At 46.3% G+C, this 20986-nt stretch overlaps 1 protein-coding gene across 1 annotated transcript; it reads right to left on the minus strand.

Moving 5' to 3' along the window:
• Window positions 1-4681: 4681 nt before the first annotated feature.
• Window positions 4682-20715, minus strand: LOC144103348 (uncharacterized). The gene is made up of 5 exons (XM_077636091.1): window positions 20652-20715; window positions 16249-16378; window positions 13005-13138; window positions 8664-8772; window positions 4682-5017 (listed from the first exon to the last, which is right to left on the minus strand). Exons 1-5 carry the CDS (start codon window positions 20713-20715, stop codon window positions 4888-4890), a joined length of 567 nt encoding a protein of 188 aa, XP_077492217.1. The 3' UTR covers window positions 4682-4887.
• Window positions 20716-20986: the final 271 nt, after the last annotated feature.

Consider the following 20986-nt stretch of genomic DNA (forward strand, 5'->3'; position numbering starts at 1 on the left):
GCTGAGGAAAGAGTCGGGGCGGAGCGGAACGAGGGCTGAAGAGGAGGGAGGTATGTCGGTGTCGGCAGCTACAAGAAGCTTAGCGGAGCGCACAGGTAGGTCACACAACGAAACATCACACAGGGGAGAAAGCTCAAGTTCCGCACGGGCACAATCAATCACTGCACGGTGGGTCGAGAGGAAATCGCAGCCTAGGATGACATCGTGAGAGCAGGCGGTCAGCACAACAAACTCGATGGTATAGGCGACGTCGTTGATAGAAACGCGGACCGTGCAGGCTGCGTTGGGGTGGATGCGCTGAGAGGTGGCCGTACGTAGTGAAAAGTCAGACAGCGGCGTTGTCACCTTACGAAGTTTGCGGCGAAGAGCATCACTAATTACGGACACTGCAGCACCCGTGTCGACGAGCGCGAGAACGGGGACGCCTTCAACAGACACCTCAGTCACGTTAGCAGGAGAACACGGAGGACTTAAAAAGTTGGCAAAACACGCAGTTCTTGCCTCCTGAACTGCGGCAGTCAGTTTTCCTCTGGGAGAGGGACCGGGCGGCGGAGCATCGGAGAAATGGAACGTCGACGAGGGGAAGGCGAGCGGCGAGTAGGGTACTGGGAGCGATGTGTAGAGAAGGCAGAAGAGACATTAGGCAAGGGCGGCCCGGAATCGTAGCGGAAATTGCGCATGAAATCGCCAGAACGAGGAGATCGCTGACGGCAAAAGCGTGCGACATGGCCCGGAGGACCGCAGGAATAGCATATCGGTCGATTGTCCTCGGTACGCCAGGGGTTCGTAGGGTTTCGGCGGGGTCGACGAACCGGGACCTGCGGCGGGGGTATAGACGGCGGTGGAGCATAAAAGGCCGGGTTGTAGGGTAGGCGGCAGAGGTGGGCGAGCGCCGTGTACCGGTGACTGCTTCAGCATAGGTGAGCGGCGCTGCCACAGGAGGAGGTGGGGGACTGGATGGCAGAACTGCAGCGACCTGCTCCTGAATAGCACGTCGGATAGTGGGCGTGAGAGATGGCGCCAGGTCGTGCGGAGGGCAGACGGGGTCGGGAATGTGATGCAGCAGAGAAAGCTGGCGAGCGATCTCTTCGCGGATGAAGTCTTTAACCTGCTGCATGAACAGGGACTGCTCAGCAGACGAGCCACCAAGGGCCAAGCCAGCAAGACCCCCGCAGGCGCCCCGGACTGCCGCGTAGATGCGCGTTGCTTGCGGAGTTCGTCGAAGCTTTGGCACAGCTGGATGACGGTAGCGACGGAGGTGGGGTTCTTCGCCAGCAGCATCTGGAAAGCGTCATCGGCTATGCCTTTAAGTATGTGGTTGACTTTATCCCCTTCGGACATGGAGGGGTTGACACGCTTGCACAGGTCAACGATGTCCTCGATGTAGCTTGTGAACGTCTCGGAAGGGAGCTGAGATCGAGCACGAAGACATTGCTCGGCGCGAAGCTTCCGGACGGCGGGGCGGCCGAAAACGTCGGCGAAGCTCGTTTTAAAGGACGACCAGGTGGGAAGATCGGCCTCATGGTTGCGAAACCATAGGTTGGCAACGACCGTTAGATAGAAGAGGACGTTGCTAAGTTTCACGGAATCGTCCCGCCGATTGTAAGTGCTGATGCGCTCATAGGAGGCCAGCCAATCGTCGACGTCTTGGTCATCGGTGCCACTAAATGGAGAAGGGTGACGCTGGCGCTACACCCCGTGACAGAGTACTGTGGCAGGGATGGGCTGCGATGGTTCACTCGGACCTTCCGGCATGGTGGCGGAGACGAGGAGCGTTCCACTTCGAAGTTCCAGGATGAGGACCGGGAGGGGAACCGAGGCACCTCCACCAAGTGTCAAGGTGTTTATTTGAAGCACAGGTCGGTTGGTCTTGGTTGACCGGCGACACGACGGGCACACTCACAGGCGTCGTTCGAAAAAAACCCAGCTGCACTTCGTCTGCTTCTTCGTTGTCCCGCTTGTACTCGTCCGCTTCTTCGCTGCGCTGCGCCTGTCGGTCCCATTACACTTTATTTAAAAGACTAGAGCAAATGACCGGGACACAGACATAGAAGACAGGACGAGCGCTCGTCCTGTCTTCTTTTATGTCTGTGTCCTAGATATATGCACGTCTTTTAATTACTGATGACACAACAACTGGCCCAGCTTTCCGCCTTGGTCTTTTCACAGAACGTAAGATTTGGAGGGCGTGGCGGCTAAGAATTTTGTATACTGCTCTTTTCAAGGAAAAAATAGAGCGGAGCACCAAATCTGGCGTTACTCCACACGCGTTCTTTCCAACGCATGATGTATACGAATAGATTGGACAATATTCAGCTGTTTCATTCAAGTCATACTTTCATCCAATGCATTCCACACTCCTTATTTTAAAACGTTTAATGACAAGTTAGTTACTGCGGCTCGCACACGAGCGCGGCCCCAGTCTAGAGAAATTACAAATGCACATTAGCTTCTCAGAACGTTTACACGAGAATCATCCAGATAGCTGAAGGAGAACAAAGTGACCTTAGGGACGGAAAACTTATGGAGTCCCCATATAGGGCGTTTCTGCCACCAGCACAGTTCATTTACCACGGAGAAATCTGCGAACCCTTCTGCCCAGAGCGCAACGCGATGACCGCGATGACAAGGACGCCGAAATTGTGGCAACAGGCCTTAGTACATCTTGAACCTGGCGCTACTCAACGAGTTTTTTTTTGTTTGTGTCTTTAGAGGTACTCAGCGGAAGGTGCGTTGAAAAAACTATTCCTCTGCATAAATCGCTTGGCAGCGCAGCCACATTGTTAGGGGCTTCGTGAGGTGTTTCCATTGTTGCTTTCAGAACAAGGAACGGTTACTCCTGCGCGTTTCGCATAGGTTGCGTATGCCACGTCTTAATGCACGACCCCATGAAAAGGTGAAGTGTAAGATCTACACGCCTCTCATCCACGACCCAAGAGACCCACTGTTTCCGGGATGCTTCTGCGCACGTTTCATTTGTAAATAAAACCAGTCTGCAGCCAACTTCAGGATTGGACACACCTGGTGTTTCTGCGTCTCTCAGCAAAACCTAGCTCACGATAGAAGTGCTGACAGGCAGAAGCGAGCTATAGCATAGCACGATCCGCTCCCATTACCTGCTACCGCGCGTCCCCAGTGCGTACTCGCTGGTTGGCCCAAACGCGGCAGGCATGCCTGGAGATTTCCGGCACCTGGCGCCATCTGGCAGCCTCACAGAGATTTGCACAAGAACAATGGCGACTGCGGAAGCAATACACGTCAGCAGATCGCAAATCGCTGTATGCTGTAACTCTCTTATAGGGACTGTTACCCTAGCGCGTACCCCAACCTCTGCCGCTCATATCGTGCCCTGCGCCATGAGCACGCATGTGAACATCGTCCGGGGGCTTCAAATTGGCGGTGTCCGCCTTGAAAATACGCACCTAGGGACAAATTAGCGCATGGACTTGAGCAGTGGACGCGCGTGTTCCTCGGTTGCGGCCAGCATTATGTTAAGATCTCAAATATTTCGTCGCTCGAGAGTGGCATATGCGTTAAACCCTCCACGTCCCCTTGTTATCGCCGTTTCAGTGGCTGAGTGGTTAACCCGCTCGGCTGCTGGCCCGGAATACGCGGCTTCGATCCCGCCCCTGGGGCTCCATTTCGATAGAGGTGAAATTATAGACACAGTGCGAAATCAGTGTGCGTAAAAGAACCTCATGTGGCTGAAATTTCCTCCCGACAGCGTCTCTCATAGCCTGAGCCGCTTTTGGACGTTGAACACCCGGAAACTATAAACAGAAGCATTCATGTAATCCTATCCAGCACATTGACAGGAAAACTGTAAGTCATGTTTCCTTATCTTGGTTTTCTCTGAACATTCCTTTATGATGTCGTGCTCTCTATATTAATACACAGAACTGAACACTCCGGCATTATTTCACGTTGAAAGATGCTTCAGCATTCCTGAGCACAAGCAGCTAAGGAGAAACTTATAGAGAAAACCGCGTCACTTTTTCTAAGCCAATTTATTCCTTGTCCGATACTTAAGCTTCTGAAACTGGTCATTATAAAATGATTACTTAAATGGGCTGGGAGAGGGGTCTCCACAAGATGCGATGTGCCTAGGATGCTAAAGGGCGCCGCTTCACAAATATCCTCCAGCAAGAATTTTTTTGATGCGTTTTGTGGAAGCTGTTATCTGTAGTCAAAATTTGAATATCAGCGTCTTCCCGCCTTTCCATCGCTCCTCGTAGCTTTTTGCATGGTGAAATGGCGTGCCTCTGCGGCCCTTCGCACTCGATACCTCCGTCGGCTTCCGACGCGCGCGAACCAATGCCAGCAATCCGCTGCTGAAGTAACGAGGGCTACAAGACGTAACGAGCGTGAATGGGGACGAAACGAGCACGGATTAGGGCGAAAGCGCAGCACAGCAGGTCGCCGCTAGGCGCGCAAGCGGGACTTCTAAAAACTGTATTTTAAATTATCGGCTAACTTTTGAGGTCTTGCACGCGGCATGAACACTCGTTTTTCTATACTGCACATAATGCGAGCATTTTATAGGCAACATCAAACAACCTTTTCAGGGACCCTTTAACAAAGAACCACTCCTTCGGCTGGCCTTTTGCCAGCATTGCCTTTACACTAAAACCTCGCGCAGCACGCCTTGAGTGCACGTTTCATAATAAACATTTTATAGCCCTTGAAGCAAGAAATACTTTATTCGGAATTTTTTTCATTGTCAAGGAACCAAGAAGTATGCTTGACGTTGTGTTTCATGAAAAAAAAGCTTTACTCAGGCAAGTACCGCTGCGCCCATTCAGCCTAGCTGCTCTTCAGACTTTCGAGAACGGCTGACGCTACAGTGCCTTGGCAAAAGTTTTCGGAGCAGCATTTAACTTGAGACGATCACAAGCACCCGTGCAGGAGTAGGAATGAGGCGGACGCTTGGATCAGGAACGCTATGGCAGCGTCACTTTCGGCAGGGCAGCTCTTAGCAATGGTGTTTCGAGCGCACCAGGTTGATATGTAGAACACCCTGTAAAAAATATGAAAAACATAAATGTGGTTTCAAAACAGAGTTCCTAGTCGGATCGACGAGTGTAGGTGAAAGCCTGACAAGCATTCTAGGGCAAATTTTGCTCATACCAGAATGGCTTATACTTGGTTGAATCCGCACACTAGTACAGGTAGGAACCATTGATTCTGGAAGGCCTACTTGGTCGATCGAGTCTCTCTGGCCTTCTCTCGGCTTGAGGAGCCTCTCCCATCTGCAGCTGCCTTCGCTATTAGGCAGTTATAGAATAGCTCATCCAAGCTTACGTATGGAAAGCGCAAATAATTTGAACGCCGTCAAGCTGTTTATCATACCAGCACTTCTAATTTAGCATATGAAAACGGAGATGATAATGATGAGGAAGAGGAATATGATGAGGAAGTGAGTGCACGGACGGACGGACGGACGGACGGATGAATGCATGGGTGGATGGATGGATGGATGAATGGATGGGTGGCTTTTTCCTTATTTTTCTTTCACTGTAATAATGGTGTAATAATTTAGTGTAAAAATTCGCCAATTTCTTTAAATACTATTCTAGTACTGCACTTTAAGCCTATGTAAGCACTCCTCTTTTTAGCCACCAAACTTTCAATCGGTTTCGGCTGGGTTCTACGTCAGAGTCGTTCACATGCCCATTATTCTATAATCCTTAGGACCACTGGATGAGTGACTCTGCCTGCATCGATATCCGGATGGATACCGCCGCACCCTAGTATAAAATGTTCAATTCTTTCTGAAGATGTACCACGCAGAGCAAATCTGGTGGCTTTGTTAAATTTATTTTTCTACTTTGGCGTGATAAGACACACTGATTTAAGTTGAAAGAGTGTGGCACTGCCCCTTGAGTTAATTCAGAACTACTTCTTCCTGATCTGCATTTTCGAGTTCCTATTTAGGCATACAGTCCTCTTCTTTTCCATTGAACTAATCCAGTTTTCACCTACGGCATTTCATCCCTATCTTTCGCAGCTCTCTATTTCTAGTTCCTTATTCCCTGCTTACTTACTGGATATTTAGCCTATTTACACGATGCTTGTTTTAGCGTGGGAACCCACTTTTTTCAACAAACTGGCGCTCCTTATTAGGCCCAGCAGGAGCAAGAACGTCGCTCTAAATAAAAAAAATAAAACAAAGTCCTCGCTCATAACTTTTGATATAGGCTAGGTGAGACAAAGCGAGAGCCAAATGCCCTATTTATGGCAAGCGAACGTACTGAAAGCGAGGGGTCCTCCTTCGAATTGCGTTCCGCCTATTTGGAAACGTCATCTCAGCGTACTCAAGAGCCGCTCACGCCAGACTCGGGATATATCGCCCGGAACGCGAGTGTACGGTGAGGCTGTATCATAGCTTTTGGCGCATTCGCAATGCAAAACACGCTATTCTTCGTACGCCAAGCTAAAACTGCTTATTATTGCGATGTCTTTAACTTTCCATCTCTTCGGTTAACCCAGCATTGTAGTTACGCGTCGAGTAGAGCAGTGATGACGTCACGGCAAGATTCCTCATTGGCCAAGAGAGCTTTAATCTTATTCCACCACCATTACTGCCTGCAAAGTGAAACGGTGATTCTGCTGAAAATTAAGTAGTCCAGTCAGGGTTTTAACCGTTGCTCTTTAGGTCGCGAGCCAGGCGCACTACCCCATGACGACTGATGAAGTTTTGTCTTTATTGCATTGAAGTACAACAACACTGACAGGCTTCTAGCCGCTCTGAACCCGGCCGCATTCTACGCACGCTTCATACATACTGACACCAACATTCTGCTGGCACTGTGAGGAACTTTCGTGCAGTGGGAAAGCTTAGGAAGATTGTGCGACCTCCTCAAACCGCATAGGTTAGCAACACTATCAGATTATGCTCGTGATGCTACTTATGTGTTCTTAGAGATTTTTTTTTTTGGGGGGGGGGGGGCACGCTTTATATGCCATGCTGGTTGGTTCCTTGAGCTGTTGTTGTGGGCAGCATGGTAGGCGCGACTCTCAGTTTGCGTTGTTAGTCCCGCCGTAGTGCTAGACCGGTTTTCTTCGAGCTAAACCAAGTGTCCCACCTGCTAGACCGCCTTCTCAACGTTTTGACGTCTCAGCAAAGCTCTAGCTAAGAAGAAGTTATACCTAGTTTGTGATGATTTAGTTTCAAAAAACAGCGAAAACTAGAACGAACAGACAATGGAAGGAAGACACTCACGCGGTGAGGTTTGGAATTTTTGCTAAATAATAATGGTGAAAAAAGTGCAAACTAGGCGGAATAAACAAGAAAACACACTCGATTGTGTATTCTGTCTGGTTCATGCTATTTTTTACCATCAAAAATCACGTCATGCACAGCGTCATTGCATCTGCCAATGTGCAAAAAACATGTACAATGTCTTTGTTTCCTTTGTTGCAGGCTAGCAGTGTTTCGGGTGTATGGGCCCCGTCAAGCAGAGGACATCTGCGTTTTGCTCCTGTACCATAGACCTTGTCGTCTCAATTAATCATATTCATTCATTCATCCATCCATCCATCCATTGATCCGTCCATCCATCCATCCACATCCACCCACGCCCGTCCGTCCGTCTGTGTTCACAAAAGCCCATCAATTTCATAGCCCCGACGGCATCGCTACGGCCGCCGGAATCTGGAAGCGTGGAGCAAATGACTGAATGATGAGAAAGACTATGTGCGAACAAGCAGCACGAGAAATCGCCGGTATAGAAGGCTCACCGCCACAGACTGTGCCGGCAGCCGCATGGCCCAAGGAACCGATACGCCAAGTGGCTCAGTACGCGGCTGAGTTGGTTCAGTACCTTTGCGGGCAATGTTGCAGTGTAGCTCTTATCCTGGCTACCCTTTAAACGTAAATGTTCTAAAGTTTCAGACCAGGTATGCTGCCAGTACGGAGGACGTGCGACACTTAATTTTGCGAGAATAGGGGATAATTTATCTTGGCACTAAAAAAAACTATGTTCTACGATACTTGCTTCAAGCATATTGCCGTTCGCTTCAGCAAAACCTGGAAAAAAGGAGTCCTAATGCTGCATAAAAGTTTACACTGCTGTTCCTGGCGGAGCAAAAGAAGGCTGTTTAAAGGGTTTTAATTTTCACCACCTGGTAAAATTTATGCGTTGCATATTGCAATCACTCAGTTCAGCCCTTGGACGCGGCCGGGCAGCCACCATTGACCTTTAGCGCAACCACGTGACGTGACGTCACGACAGCTGGAGGAAAAGCTGGGCCCCAACTAGCGCGGTCCCGCGCGGCCGCAGCCACCACCTGACTCCCGCTCCTCCCGCTAGGGGCGCTGCGCTATGATTGACGTCACGGCATATGTATAAAAGAGCTGCGCTCCTTCGCCGGGACAGTCTTATACCCCTGTCACACGGTCATTTCGAGGACCCTCGAACCGATAGTCTATCGACTCAAAGGCGATCGAGCGCTGCTACACGGGCAGTTTCAATGGCGACCGAGTCAATAGCCTATCGAGTCAACGGAGCAGCACGGAACTCCATAGAGATATGCAACGCATTCTTGGCTTAACCAAGCTAAGCCTGGCCATTTTTTTTTTGTAGTAAGCTGTGCACAACATTGTACACGCAATTAATCAAGCACTCTCTTTTCTACAGACACGTGAATTTCGCATTTCTTACCTGCATATTTGGTGTTCCGAAAACTCGCCAGCATTTCGTGTATGCGTCATGATGCATTCTTCAAGAAAATGTCTATCCTGCCTCAGGCAGGCATCAATTTTCTGGTAAACTGGAAAAGTATGATGCCGAGAGATTGGGAATGTTATCTCTGCCTATATAGAGCCATAGTGCACATTATTGTCTAGAGCCTACTGATACATTTCCAGTACTATTAACAATAATAGGGAGTGATTATCGCCGAGATATCCTCAGAAACATTGTATGTTCCAAAACACAACATTACATAATAAGGGGATTGGCCTCTGCGTCAGCGCCGAACCAGGAAACGCCAAAAAATTTCAAAATTTTTTGTTACGGCGTGAGCTGAAGGCTACCTTGATATGAAATACGAGTGGAATAAAAAATAGCTCAAGGTAAATTACACTTCATGCAAAAGCTCAACATCCGATATAGTAAAATAAAAATGGTAAAATAAATCGAGAACAAATTTTATAGAAGCTTGCAGTATTCTTTTGCAATAAACATGAGACGCAAAGTTCGGGAGTTTAAGAAATTTACACGCGGGAGAAATGGCCCATACGATGTGTGAGCCGCAGCGCCAAAAAGAGACACTGGGATTCAGATATGGCGAAGCGCTCCTTTACTCACTTCTAAATCTTTTGGACAAAGTAACCTGCATACTCTGCCTGGAAGTAAAGAACAGTAAAACAAATTTAGTTCCTATTGATGAGAGGAGTTTTTCAGTCAAAAAAAGTTTCGCCGCGCATTTTCGTTAGCTTAGTTATCCGTGTTTCTTTCCGTTTCGTGCTGTTTTAAAGTAAGCACAAAGGAATATTTCGCCTCATTAAGAATTATCGTAATCGGCTTCGTTCTTTGTTATCTTACAGATAATAAAAATATGGTACCGATTACCTATTCGCATCCACCCATGTCCTGCAGAAAGGACACAGAGATCTCGCAGAAGACTCAGCTAAGCTTGCATGGAAGTTAATGGGTAGTCACTATTATTTCACTAATATACTGTGCTTCGGGAGATTCCTCTAAAACTCATTACTGCAGTAAAATGGATACTAAAAAATAGTAAAAATACATCATGTCAATAAATATAAATACACTTTTGCCATTTGAAGTCTCCGTGTTTGATTACTTTTAAACAGTAAAGAAAACAGGGCTAGTAAGTACTGCGTACACTCTGCAGCAGAAATGGACAGACCGCGGCTACTGCGGCAAAACTGGCTCCGAAGCCGCACAGCAGAGCGCGCTCGATGCGCGAATGGCCCGACTGACGACAAAGACGGCAAACTTCGCTCTCGCTCCCGCACGGGTGCTTACCGCGCTTGATGAATTTCTAACGTAGCGTTCAGATACTCTAGTGTGGCGTTCGGCGCAAATCGCAAAGTGTCCATCACGTGCAGCTGTCTCGCAGTAGCTGTGCAAGTGGGCGGCCATCCGGCGCCAAACCACAGCGTTGCGGAGTGATAAAGGCCCCTTTGATTTTAGTTGCATGGATGTTTCGTAATAAGGTGAAAGCCTTTCATGGCTCATGCTCGCGGCCAAGATCGTGTCCCTCCGTCCGTCCGTGACGCTTCGGTTGGTTGGAACTAATAAGGGTAGAGAAATACAACGGTTGCTTAAGAGAAAATGACCCTAAAAACCAAGTTTGATGGCTGTAGAGATAATACCTAATTTTGATAGCCAAAGATGTCAAAATTGCTTCGAAATAGTGGGGACATCGATATAGCCCCGGAAACGGTGGGACGTCACATTCACCGGAAGTCGTCAAAGAAAAGTGACATAACTCGGCAACTAATTAAGATAGGATAAAAAGTATGGTTGCATCAGATAAAGAAGGGAAAAATGAACCTAGAATTGAAATTTGGTGACTGTAGAGCTTTAGTTAAGTATAGTCAAAAATGTCAAAAATCGCGTCCAAAAAATGGTGTGACGTCACATCCAACGGAAGTCGCCACAGCACAGTGAAAAAGAAAACCAGAATGGACGGGAAAACGCCGGACTTGGTAAAAATTAACTGATGGTAATTAGTGATAAATTAGTGATAATAAAAAAAATGAAAAGTGAAATTGCAACCTTTGCGCAGTACTTCTTCGTCATTGGGAGTCACTGCGCATGCGCGAGGTGGCGACGCCTGCGTGCATACACCGCGCCCGCGTCAGACGCCTCGCGGCTGTCGACCGAGTCGGTGCCGCGCAACCAGCCTCCTACCGTTCGGTTCAAATGCTTCGTCATTAATGCTAGTTCACATGGGCAGCAACAGCAGCAGCCACGGTCACGCCGAAAGGCTTTAACCTCACGAAGTTTATATTGTCAAAGTGCCCCCAAATTATTTTCTCCACACTGAAGGAAGAGTGGTTTTAACTCAGGCAAGCGAAAGATAGCAGGCAAACGAAAGAGGACAGACCACAGGAGGTGTAACGCAACTGCTTGCCATCTAAATCGGGCTTCACAGCGTCGGCCATTTTTAGTGCATGCAGCTGAGCGAAAGGCTCCCGCCATATTTAATCGCGTTATTCCCAACTCCTCAGAACCAGCTGAAGCTATGTGCTGCTCTACGAATTGGCGCCAGTGACTTGACAAGAATGGTCCAAATGTGCGCAGAACGCCTTTCCTAATGATTCTGTCCTGCTCAAAAACGCATTTCCATGCGTCACGAGTTTTTTTTTTCCAAAGACCACAAGAAGGCGCTCTTGGTTTCGCTGACAAGCGGGCTGGGATCGAATTCACGCGTGCGAGCCATTTTATTATTCGCTCTGTGTCGAGAGCCGTCATCGTAGCGAAGCTGCTGAACGTGTCAGCAGCAAAACCGCAGAGTTCTTTCCTTGTCATTGAGTGCAAGTTTGCGCAACAGCCACAGTATGCTGTCGGAAGGAACGCACGCTTTAACACTCCACCACCGAATTATAAGATGGAGCGGGAAACGTCGATGCGGACAACTCAAGTTCTGTCAAATTTCCTGTGGTCTTTCCACTTCTGGTTACCAGCAATCTGGAAGAACTTGGTGCTAGCAAACGCAGGAGCAGAAAATGCGTGGTGGCGTCGCAGTAGCCAATCAGAACTTAGGATCTGAACTCAAGTCTCTCTTTGAAGCGGCTTTGGCTCATGGAGCAAGAAATCTTATTCCGGATAGCCGATTGGAATACGCTATTAGAAGGCGCATACAGCAGAACCATCGTGCAGATGAGTTCGCAGCTCGAGGTAAGAACAAACGAGTCTTCAGTGTGAAGAAAATAACAGAGATCGTTGGAACTATTGTCGGTCTTTTTGACAGTCTGGAGGTCCGGGGTTTGACGCCGCGCTGCAATCCGTGAGCCCCGCCACTGCGAGATTGCACCATGGCCTCGACAATTTGCAATGCGTCCTCTTTGTCGCGACCGTCGGCACATGAGTGATCGAACGCCGCACAAAAAAATTATGAAGCATGATAAGCAACCGCGCGAGAGCAACCGGGAAGGCGCCCGTTACTCTAAGCACTCTCTCAGAGAAGGTGCGGCGAGAGATAACAGCGCAGCGGTGAGAGCTCCCAGTCGCTTCTGCCGCAGGAGCCGAGGTCTCTCCACTTTTGGCTACGACTGTAAGTAAAACCTCAAGCATAAAATTACGGCTGATGCTCCGGTGATCAAGTTCTGACATCCTGTCGTCGAGAAAAAAAATTCTCCGTGGTTCTAACCGGATGAAACTAGTAAGACGAGCGGAAGCTCTGCTAAGCACGGTTATCCGATCTGAGTCCTTTCCATCTCGTAAAGACCACCAGACTCAGCTGAACAGTGACGATAAATTGTCGAAGCACTAGCTGCGGCACGTTGCTCATCCATGGCTTTGTGTGAACGTGAGTACACGCCACACGATTTTCTGTAGCGAACGGCCCGTCACGCAATTTCTTGCAGTTGCGAGAGTGCAGTCGGCTCCGCATACCCAGCTGTTGCGCGGCGCAGTCAATTACGTCATTTTATAGTTGCGAGGCAAGTCAGTGCCGTCGCCAAAGAACCGCAGCTGTAGCAAGGTATAGCGAGTCACGTGGCATGACGTCAAAGACAAACCTCCATTCCTTCTAGTTTGAAAGTCAGTCTTCCCAGCCACATGACCGTCAGCTTTGCACCGGATGAGTAGAGCTTTCGCTCTAAAAACTGAGGGCTGCTTTATCCTTTTTTAAATAGCTGTCGTTTGAGCGTTTGGAGTTGAATGAAGAAACCTTCCATTTTTATTTATTTAACGCGAAGGAAGCATTACACGCCCCCTTTCCCCTACCCTGTGTTTTACGGCTCTATCTGAAAACTTACAAGCTGGCCTGAGGGTATGGCGGTTAATTATATTTTTTGTACACACCTTGTACAGCATTTGCATCGCAAATTAAATCCCGGCGAAGTGTGTAACCATCTTCGAAAGAGCTCAGGTTGGCCTTGAGGTCTTCCGGACAGGCTGTGAACTGATGGTAGCACTCCGATTGAGGCGTCAGCTTCCTGCAAACGTGAATCGGTAATAGAAGCCATTGAGTCATTGGCATAATACGCTACTGATTTCAGCAACGCGGTCGCAGATGTTGTCCACCATGAAACAAAGATTCATTGTTAATAATATTAGTGCAGGTTTTTAAATCACTCCGGAAAAGTGACGCTGCTGCAAAATAGGGCACAGTCACCATTGGGAAGTCAACGACATAAAGATCACCAAGTTCAAGCAACGTTTATTTTCTATAATAATCTATCGTTTGTCCCTATCCAGCCTTGGTCACATTGCAGTGCCGTCCCAAAAAAAATTTTTTATCCAGCACGTTGAGTGCTGCTGTGTTGATGCAGGTCACTCAAACTTTTTTTCAACAGCCTTAATAAACTCTCGTTAAATTTTGCCGTTGGCTCTTTCAAGTAACCCCATTGCCTTGAAAGGTGGCAGTCATTCGCGGCATGTCTTGGAATGATCAGCCAAATGGCGATTTTATTCGCTTTCAACATTCAGTGCATGTTCGCGAGCCTGATGGTTAAAATAGTGGCCTGTCAGGGCGATGTTGACTCTGCTGCTGATTAGTCGTACCATTTTTTGTTGGAACAATTCGCCCCGCGGCCCACATGAATGTTCTAGTTGAACAAATCGAACCCGATGAATTCCACAGAAGATATACAATTTGGTACTAAAGTCCTCACGAGGTGGCAGTTTAACTTTGGTCAGGTTACATATAGACTACTAACAGCGGCAGTTTTTAGGAGTGGAGGACAACATATTTGTAAGTGCCTTAGGCGCGCATATTGACGTGTTGTGAATGGCACTGGTTTAAGCGCTGAGCACTCCGATGATGTGATGCAGAGATCAAATCCCGGCTCAGAAGCGGAAATGACGTGTGTTACCATGGGCGTTTCTGTGCGAACTGACTGAAACACAGCGTGATTCTTGTCAGCAACGTATGGCATACACAGGGTATTCAAAATTAGACTACTGATTTCTAGAAAGAAAAGTGAAACGCCATACGCTAATGCCGCTTTTTCACGTTGGTAATGAAGCCTGGCGCACACAATTTGGGGCAATAATGGTCCCTGTAAATAAACTAATTAAGTAAAATGCATTAATGGACTTTTTATTGGCTGAAGTTAGGGCGCATATTTATATCGAAAACTTGTCAAGCAGGAATAAGGCATGAACAACTATACGGCAGCCAGGTATGGCAGGCGCGTGCTTAATTACGTTAGAGCTTACCACTGCGGACTCCTGACCTGGCGCATTCGCAAAGGAGACGCCCAGAGAGCACTGTTACGCATACAGCCCCCAAGCAGCTGATCTATGTCCCGGCAGTTAACTTTTTAGTTCCCTGAAGCAAATAGGCCTCGTGAATGTAAGAATTATTCCGAGAAGGCTATTGAGTACAGCCGTAACCTGCGTAGCGCATAAGAAATGTGGATAGCGTTATGAGTTATATAAGGGCGAAGGTAACAACCCAGCTTTAAGAAGGTGCGAAGTTCGACAATTCTGGCTGTAGTACACGCTGCAGTCCATGCTCATGGCTTCTCTGCGTGCTCTTCTGGCTGTTGAAGGCAATGCGCGGTTGGGTCATGTCTGCCCTTACAAAAATGGGTTGTTTTTTTTCACTCCATATGTGGAGAGTAATAATAATAAACTTCATAATTCGTCATTACTAGTTATACCTCCGGCTGGCGTTAAATTCCTCATTCGCAATTCTCAATGAACCCTTACATTTCTTCTTCAACATTACTACTCTGCCTTTCTTCGTCGCCAAAAGAGTTACTGTCTTGTGCGTTGCCTTTCTCGTGATTATTGCTTCTCCTATCCCACTTTATTCATAGGGAAGCAGCAACAAAATCTACCCTATGAATCGCAGCGCCGTGGTGCATATTGTAATGAGAGGTTCAGCCACATTTTACGCAAAACTGCAGTGCTTTTTTTTCGGGATGCGCTTATACACATGAGCTTGCGTGCTCTTTTGAAATCACATGCGACATGCGTCAGCTAACTGTGCTGCGTCAGAGGACTTAAGCAAGGAATGTTATCAGCCAGATGCGTATTCCTCATCATTTAAAGTATGGACGCGCGTTTATCGCGACTCAAGCGACTGAGGCAGCACTTCTTAGGGGCACAGTGTCACAATTTCAGCGCCTCCTGGGCAGTAAAGAGAGCTTATAGGAGGCTCCAACCATGCTTTGTTTATTTTCGCAGTTTTGAAATGCAAACATTGTATTTTCGTCAGACTTATGTTTATAGACTAATATCGATTATTGTGCATGTTTTGTGTGCCCGTGTTAAGAGATGTTTGTTGTTAGGAATAAAGTGACTATTTTAGCAATTAGCGTCGCATTTTTTTTCCGGCTGTCGGCAGTGTTTTCTCTATAGGTACATTTTAATTGTTGTTAATTGCAATTTTTATGATTAATGATGTGAGGATGCCGTCTTGAGGCGGAATTTATTGCTCATCTTACTCGACACTATTTTTTTACCGTTGTTTCCGTCATGAAATGTCATTACAAGTAGCAATACGCTGCACCGGATTAATATTATTCTAATTATTTCCCTCTCATGATCCGGATTAGCAGTCACTACCTGCCCTAAGAAGATGTATTTCCTTGCCACTTCCAGCACCTACTTACAAATTATGAGCAGCTGTTCCCATGCGAGACTGGACCATTACTCAGAAGTACTTGTATTTGGGCGTGTTGGTTCATATCTTTTCAGGAGGACACAGGGGCGCAACAAAAACACACGGACATAGAAGTCCCTGTCTTGTCCCTGTCTACTTCTATGTCCGTGTGTTTTTGTTGCGCCCCTGTGTCCTCCTGAAAAAAAAAATGGACCATTACTTTGGATTTCTGCAGATGAAATTTTACATCCACTGCTCTGCCTGTCTAATTGATCGACCGTGCTTTGCAGCATCTGCAGAGTGATTTAGCAAGATAATGGCATAAGTGAATCGCGGAGCACTATGGTATTCTCGCTTAACTCTTATCCCTAACAGTTCTCAAACAAGGCCTCAGAATGCCTTCTGTAAACAGGCGACGAATAGCAATGGCGAGATAGTCCACTATTGAAGAATTTAGTTATAAAATTTGTACCGGAATAAAAATTGTCTTACGCGCAAGCCGCAGCAAACGTTTGGTTCCAGTCTCCACCTTGGCAGGGTTTCCATTCAATTTTGGTCGCAGCAAAAAGCTCAGCATAGCAGGTGCGCGCCGCCACACAAGAGCAAACACCTGTAAGGGAGGCTACAGACAGGAATAGAGAGGTATTAATGGTTTGATAGTAAGACATCTCGTTGAACTACATAAGAAATTCAAAAAATAGCCACTTAAAGGCAATGAAGGTAAAGAAAAGAATTAATTTTTTAACACTGCGCGCTTTTGGCTTCTAATAATTAACCAGATTAGGTGAGTATAATGTGCATTCCTCCTTGTTCGACATTTCATAAACATAAATCTCATGCGCAATGCTGGAACCAGCGAAACAGACGCAGGACAAGAACACGGAGACACACACGCAACACCGCTGGACTTTGAACTGATTTATTGGAAGCGTTTTTAATCAGAAAAAATAAGCAGATATGCGTAAGCGATCCGTCAATCATAACCACCGACAAGGAGTTTCAATTCTTATCATCCTAAACTTTCCCTCACCTTGTCCAAATTGTGCGTTTGCGCACGAAGTATGTATAAATGTGGCTGAATTCCTCGCAATAAATCAGTTCAAAGTCCAGTGGTGTTGTGTGTGTGTGCCTCCTTGTTCTTGTCCTGCGTCTGTTTCACTGGTTCCACTATTGCGCATTATGAACCAACTAGGCCAGCAATTTACTCTATAAATCTGGTCTATTCCTTTTTATATAAACTATGACAGTGACATCTGGTGACGTTTTTCTTGGAAGATATTTATTAATTATTTTTTAAACTCATGGAAGCAAAATATATGTGAGGTCTTCTCCCAGAAAGAGGAAAAAAAAAACATGAAATTTTTTCCAGCTTCTTAAAGAATTCTTGAAGTATGAAGAAGCGAAATAGTCTCTAGAAACAGCTTTTAATATCCTTGTGCCTTCGACCTGCGCAGGGTACTTTGTCAGAAGACAGCACGACTAAAAGGGCGGCGAAGATGGACACCGTGTCAACAGCGGAAACCAGTCCGCTATAGAGCCTCTGTCATTGGTTTAAAATAATTAGAGGGGCACAAAGTGAACGCGCTGTGCTACTCATGATAATGAAGTGCGATGTAGATGTGTACTGACGTTAGACAACGATCACTAGCAAAAAAGTTGGTGACGTCATTCACGGGTCACGTGATAAGTGTCACGTTACAACAATGACTTGGAAAAACAAGTTCCTGACATTCAAGCGCAAATGCTTTCGCATTTCTTCGATGCAGCACACTGTCGTACTCTTCAAGATTTAGGTCTTACCTACTAGAAGTCTGCAGGTTTGCTAGAGAAGAGTACTTAGGACATAATGGGAATTACTACCAAATCAGATATTTACTCATCGAAATGAAATGCATACGTGGTGGACAAACGTGATTTCTGTAGTTGAGACCTCGTATTATAAAGTTTCAAATTATCTGTTATTTCTCTTGTAGTCCAGCAAAATAAGAACCACAAAAGAAATTGATGGTTCCAAAAAGATCTTCAGGTTTTTACACCAGAGACCCATGCTGAGCGCTTGTTGCTTTCACTCACCGAGACGCGAAAAGGAGGGAAAGAAAAGAAGCTAGTGCTTCAGTTCAAAAAGAAAAGTAAAGGTTTCGAGAAACAAATGAAAGCATCAATGAATTTCTATCCCAGACAAATGCAGCATATCTTGCGCCGTCTTCTGTTGCTGCCGAAAATTTAAATCACTTTGTTTTCTGCTTGCTCACGATCCCTGTCTTATAGCCAGGCGCCTTACTTATTGCCGCAACATTGCGTGCTCACGATCCCTGTCTTATAGCCAGGCGCCTTACTTATTGCCGCAACATTGCGCCACTACTGATGCATTTAATATAAACCATTACAGCAATGTTTTCTCTCACTTAACTGTTAAAACTGCTAGCCACGTCGAATTTGATGGCACACAAATAAAACCCACTAAATTCGTAAGAGATATTTCAACTCCTAGAATCGTCCTCAGTTCTAGCTAGTTAGCTGTGTTTCTTATATAAAAAGGGCCTAAGGCATTCTAAAGTCTTGGTTGCATTAAACAGCGAAAAGAAGAATATATTTTCAAGCAAGGTCTGGCTTCGATCCAATGAGTTCTTTTTAAAAACCATTTGAAACAGTAGCAGTGAAAAGAATAACCAATTTTTCAATCACCAGTACCCCGATGCTGCAGTTTTCTAATTTGAAAGCATTGCCGCTCCTATAAGAGAAAATCCGGCGGCGTATGCCTATGTGCTCGCAGATGGCACAGATAATCTCGGCGATAGCAAGAAAATTGCAAGAAAAATAGGGTGACATCATCAAGTGGCCGTAAGACGCACAGAGATAGCCGAGAGCCGCCACTTCGGACAATCGTATAGCTGTCGTTTGTGTAGATGTTTAGACATTCGTACCAGAATTGTGACGGAATGGTTTGTCGTACAGCGCTCCGGGTTGGCGTCATAAGATTGCTCATTGGGTTTATCTAAATATGCTAGTCAAAATAGAGGCTAACTTGCGACACGAGTATGAGCCAACGACATATGCAGGTTGAATTCTGTGCTTTCCCAGACTATTGTATCCAAATTGACACAAACATTGGCTGTAGGGCGTTTCGGGCAGCCTAATACGCTCGGCTCGAGTGTGGGCGTGTGCGCGCGCGTACGTGCTTGCGTTGTGTGTGTGTGCGTGCGTGCGCATATGTGTGCGTTGGCGTATGCGCGTGTGTTTTTGTGCGCGTGTTTGTGTATGCGTGCGTGTGTGTGTTCCTGAGTGCGCCTGTATGTGGGCCTGTGTGCGCGTGTGTGTGTGCGTGTGCATGTGCGTGCGTGTGCGTGTGCGTGTGCGTGTGTTCGTGTGCGTGTGCGCGTGTGCGTGTGCGTGTGCGTGCGCGTGCGTGCGTGTGCGTGCGTGTGCGTGTGCGTGCGTGTGCGTGTGTGTGTGTGTGTGTGTGTGTGTGTGTGTGCGTGTGCGTGTGCGTGTGTGTTTGTTTGTGTGTTTGTGTGGAGGGAAGGTGCTCAGACATGGCGGCCTCGGAAACTGCGCAGACAGTGGAGCGCATTGCCTGGGGCGTGTAATTTCGCCTCTGGATTTTATAGCGGCCGCTCGTGTGTGTACCGTTCTGCACTTTTTTCGTTGCACTTATTCGTCTATATTCTTTGCTTGCAAGGTTAGTTAATGAATTTCGACTAATTATTCAGTTAAGGTCAACAAAAAATAGCGTGAGTTGCTCCATACAGTAGCCAGCAACCTGCATTTGGTCGCGTCGTCTTAGAGTGTGCTGGCGTATATTTAATCCCTGCCTTAAGTTAGGTGGGACATCTTGTACAGGAAAAGCCCATGTTCCACAAATGACAAATAGAGAAAATTCTTAGCTATTGTAAAAGGCTTTAAATTTTATTTATCTGTTATTATAAAAAACAAGTGAATTGTCAATAGTAATTTTGGAGTTCCAACATAAAAGTGCGGGATTAAAAACGTTAATGAAACCCGCAAATTATTTTCTGCATAATAGTATCTGTATTACTATTCCGTAATTCATCTGTGTGCAATTTTGAGAGCCGCACTGATAACGCTCTTTATTTAAAGCAAATATTCCGTTTTTCTTTATTTTTGAGCTTACGGCCGTTGCATCAGCATTTTCACGAACTTTCTTTTGTGTGAATGATCAGTCTTCCCTCCATGACAGTATGTGCAAAGCACCGATCTATTTAAAGCAAGGTGCTTGTAGCTTTCTGTCTGTGATACATTCTTTCGTTTTTGAATGAAACATTTATCTCTCACTCATTTGGTATAAAGTATGAGGGTTCTTCACCATACCGTACAACTCTGGACAAAATCATTTTTGAGCGGGAAACTTTTCACGCATGCTTTTTTTCACACAATTCAAGATTTCACTACGACAATCAATATATTTGTGATTAGCCAGACGAATTCTAGCATTTGTTTTTCTGGTAATGTTTTTCCTAACGTCAAAAGCCTCCTTCATTTTTTTCCGTGACAATCTTAACTGTTGAATGCGATCGATAGAAACATTTTAAAAGAAAATTTTGCTACATATCGGAAGAATAGACCACCGCCTTCAATATTTCTATAACGGTATGTTACAATTTCCCAGTGTTTAAAATTTTTATGCGAGGAGTATTGGACATGAACCAGCAGTTTTGCTTAAAAATGTGCAGTTGTCATTTAATTAGCATTGGTACAATATTTAAAACACAAGAGCCAGATGTAACCAGAAATCGACCGATGACGATTGGATTGATGGTCATCAATATGCAAGCTATTAGCGCAAAGAGCAGTAGTGGCTGCTTTTGTGTCCATGTACTTGTGAATGACTCAGCTGTTTTACAACAAAGAGAAGAGATATGTTTCACTTCACCCACCTTGGGATGCAGGTTTGACCAGCAGCAGAGCCAACAGAGAAACCGTGGTCCATATCACGGCCATTGAAGTGCAGATCCGGCGTGGTGTCACGGCGCTTTTACAGATGCAGAACTGTATTCTAGAGTAGAGTTTATATATGTGCTGCGTCCGCCTAGACTGTCTGCGACCGTTTAGGCAAGGACCAACAAGTTATCAGTTTCTGAATGCTGTCGAGTTTTCGTAACAGACATTTTTATCTTCTTTCCGCTTTCTGAGTCATCTGGCACCGTATTGCACTGTGGAAGGTAATAGTATGGACCGACGCGTGCAATTTTCTGTTCATTTTCCTGATTCA

Source organism: Amblyomma americanum, chromosome 9 (assembly GCF_052857255.1).
Source record: "Amblyomma americanum isolate KBUSLIRL-KWMA chromosome 9, ASM5285725v1, whole genome shotgun sequence".
In the NCBI taxonomy this organism is placed as follows: domain Eukaryota; kingdom Metazoa; phylum Arthropoda; class Arachnida; order Ixodida; family Ixodidae; genus Amblyomma; species Amblyomma americanum.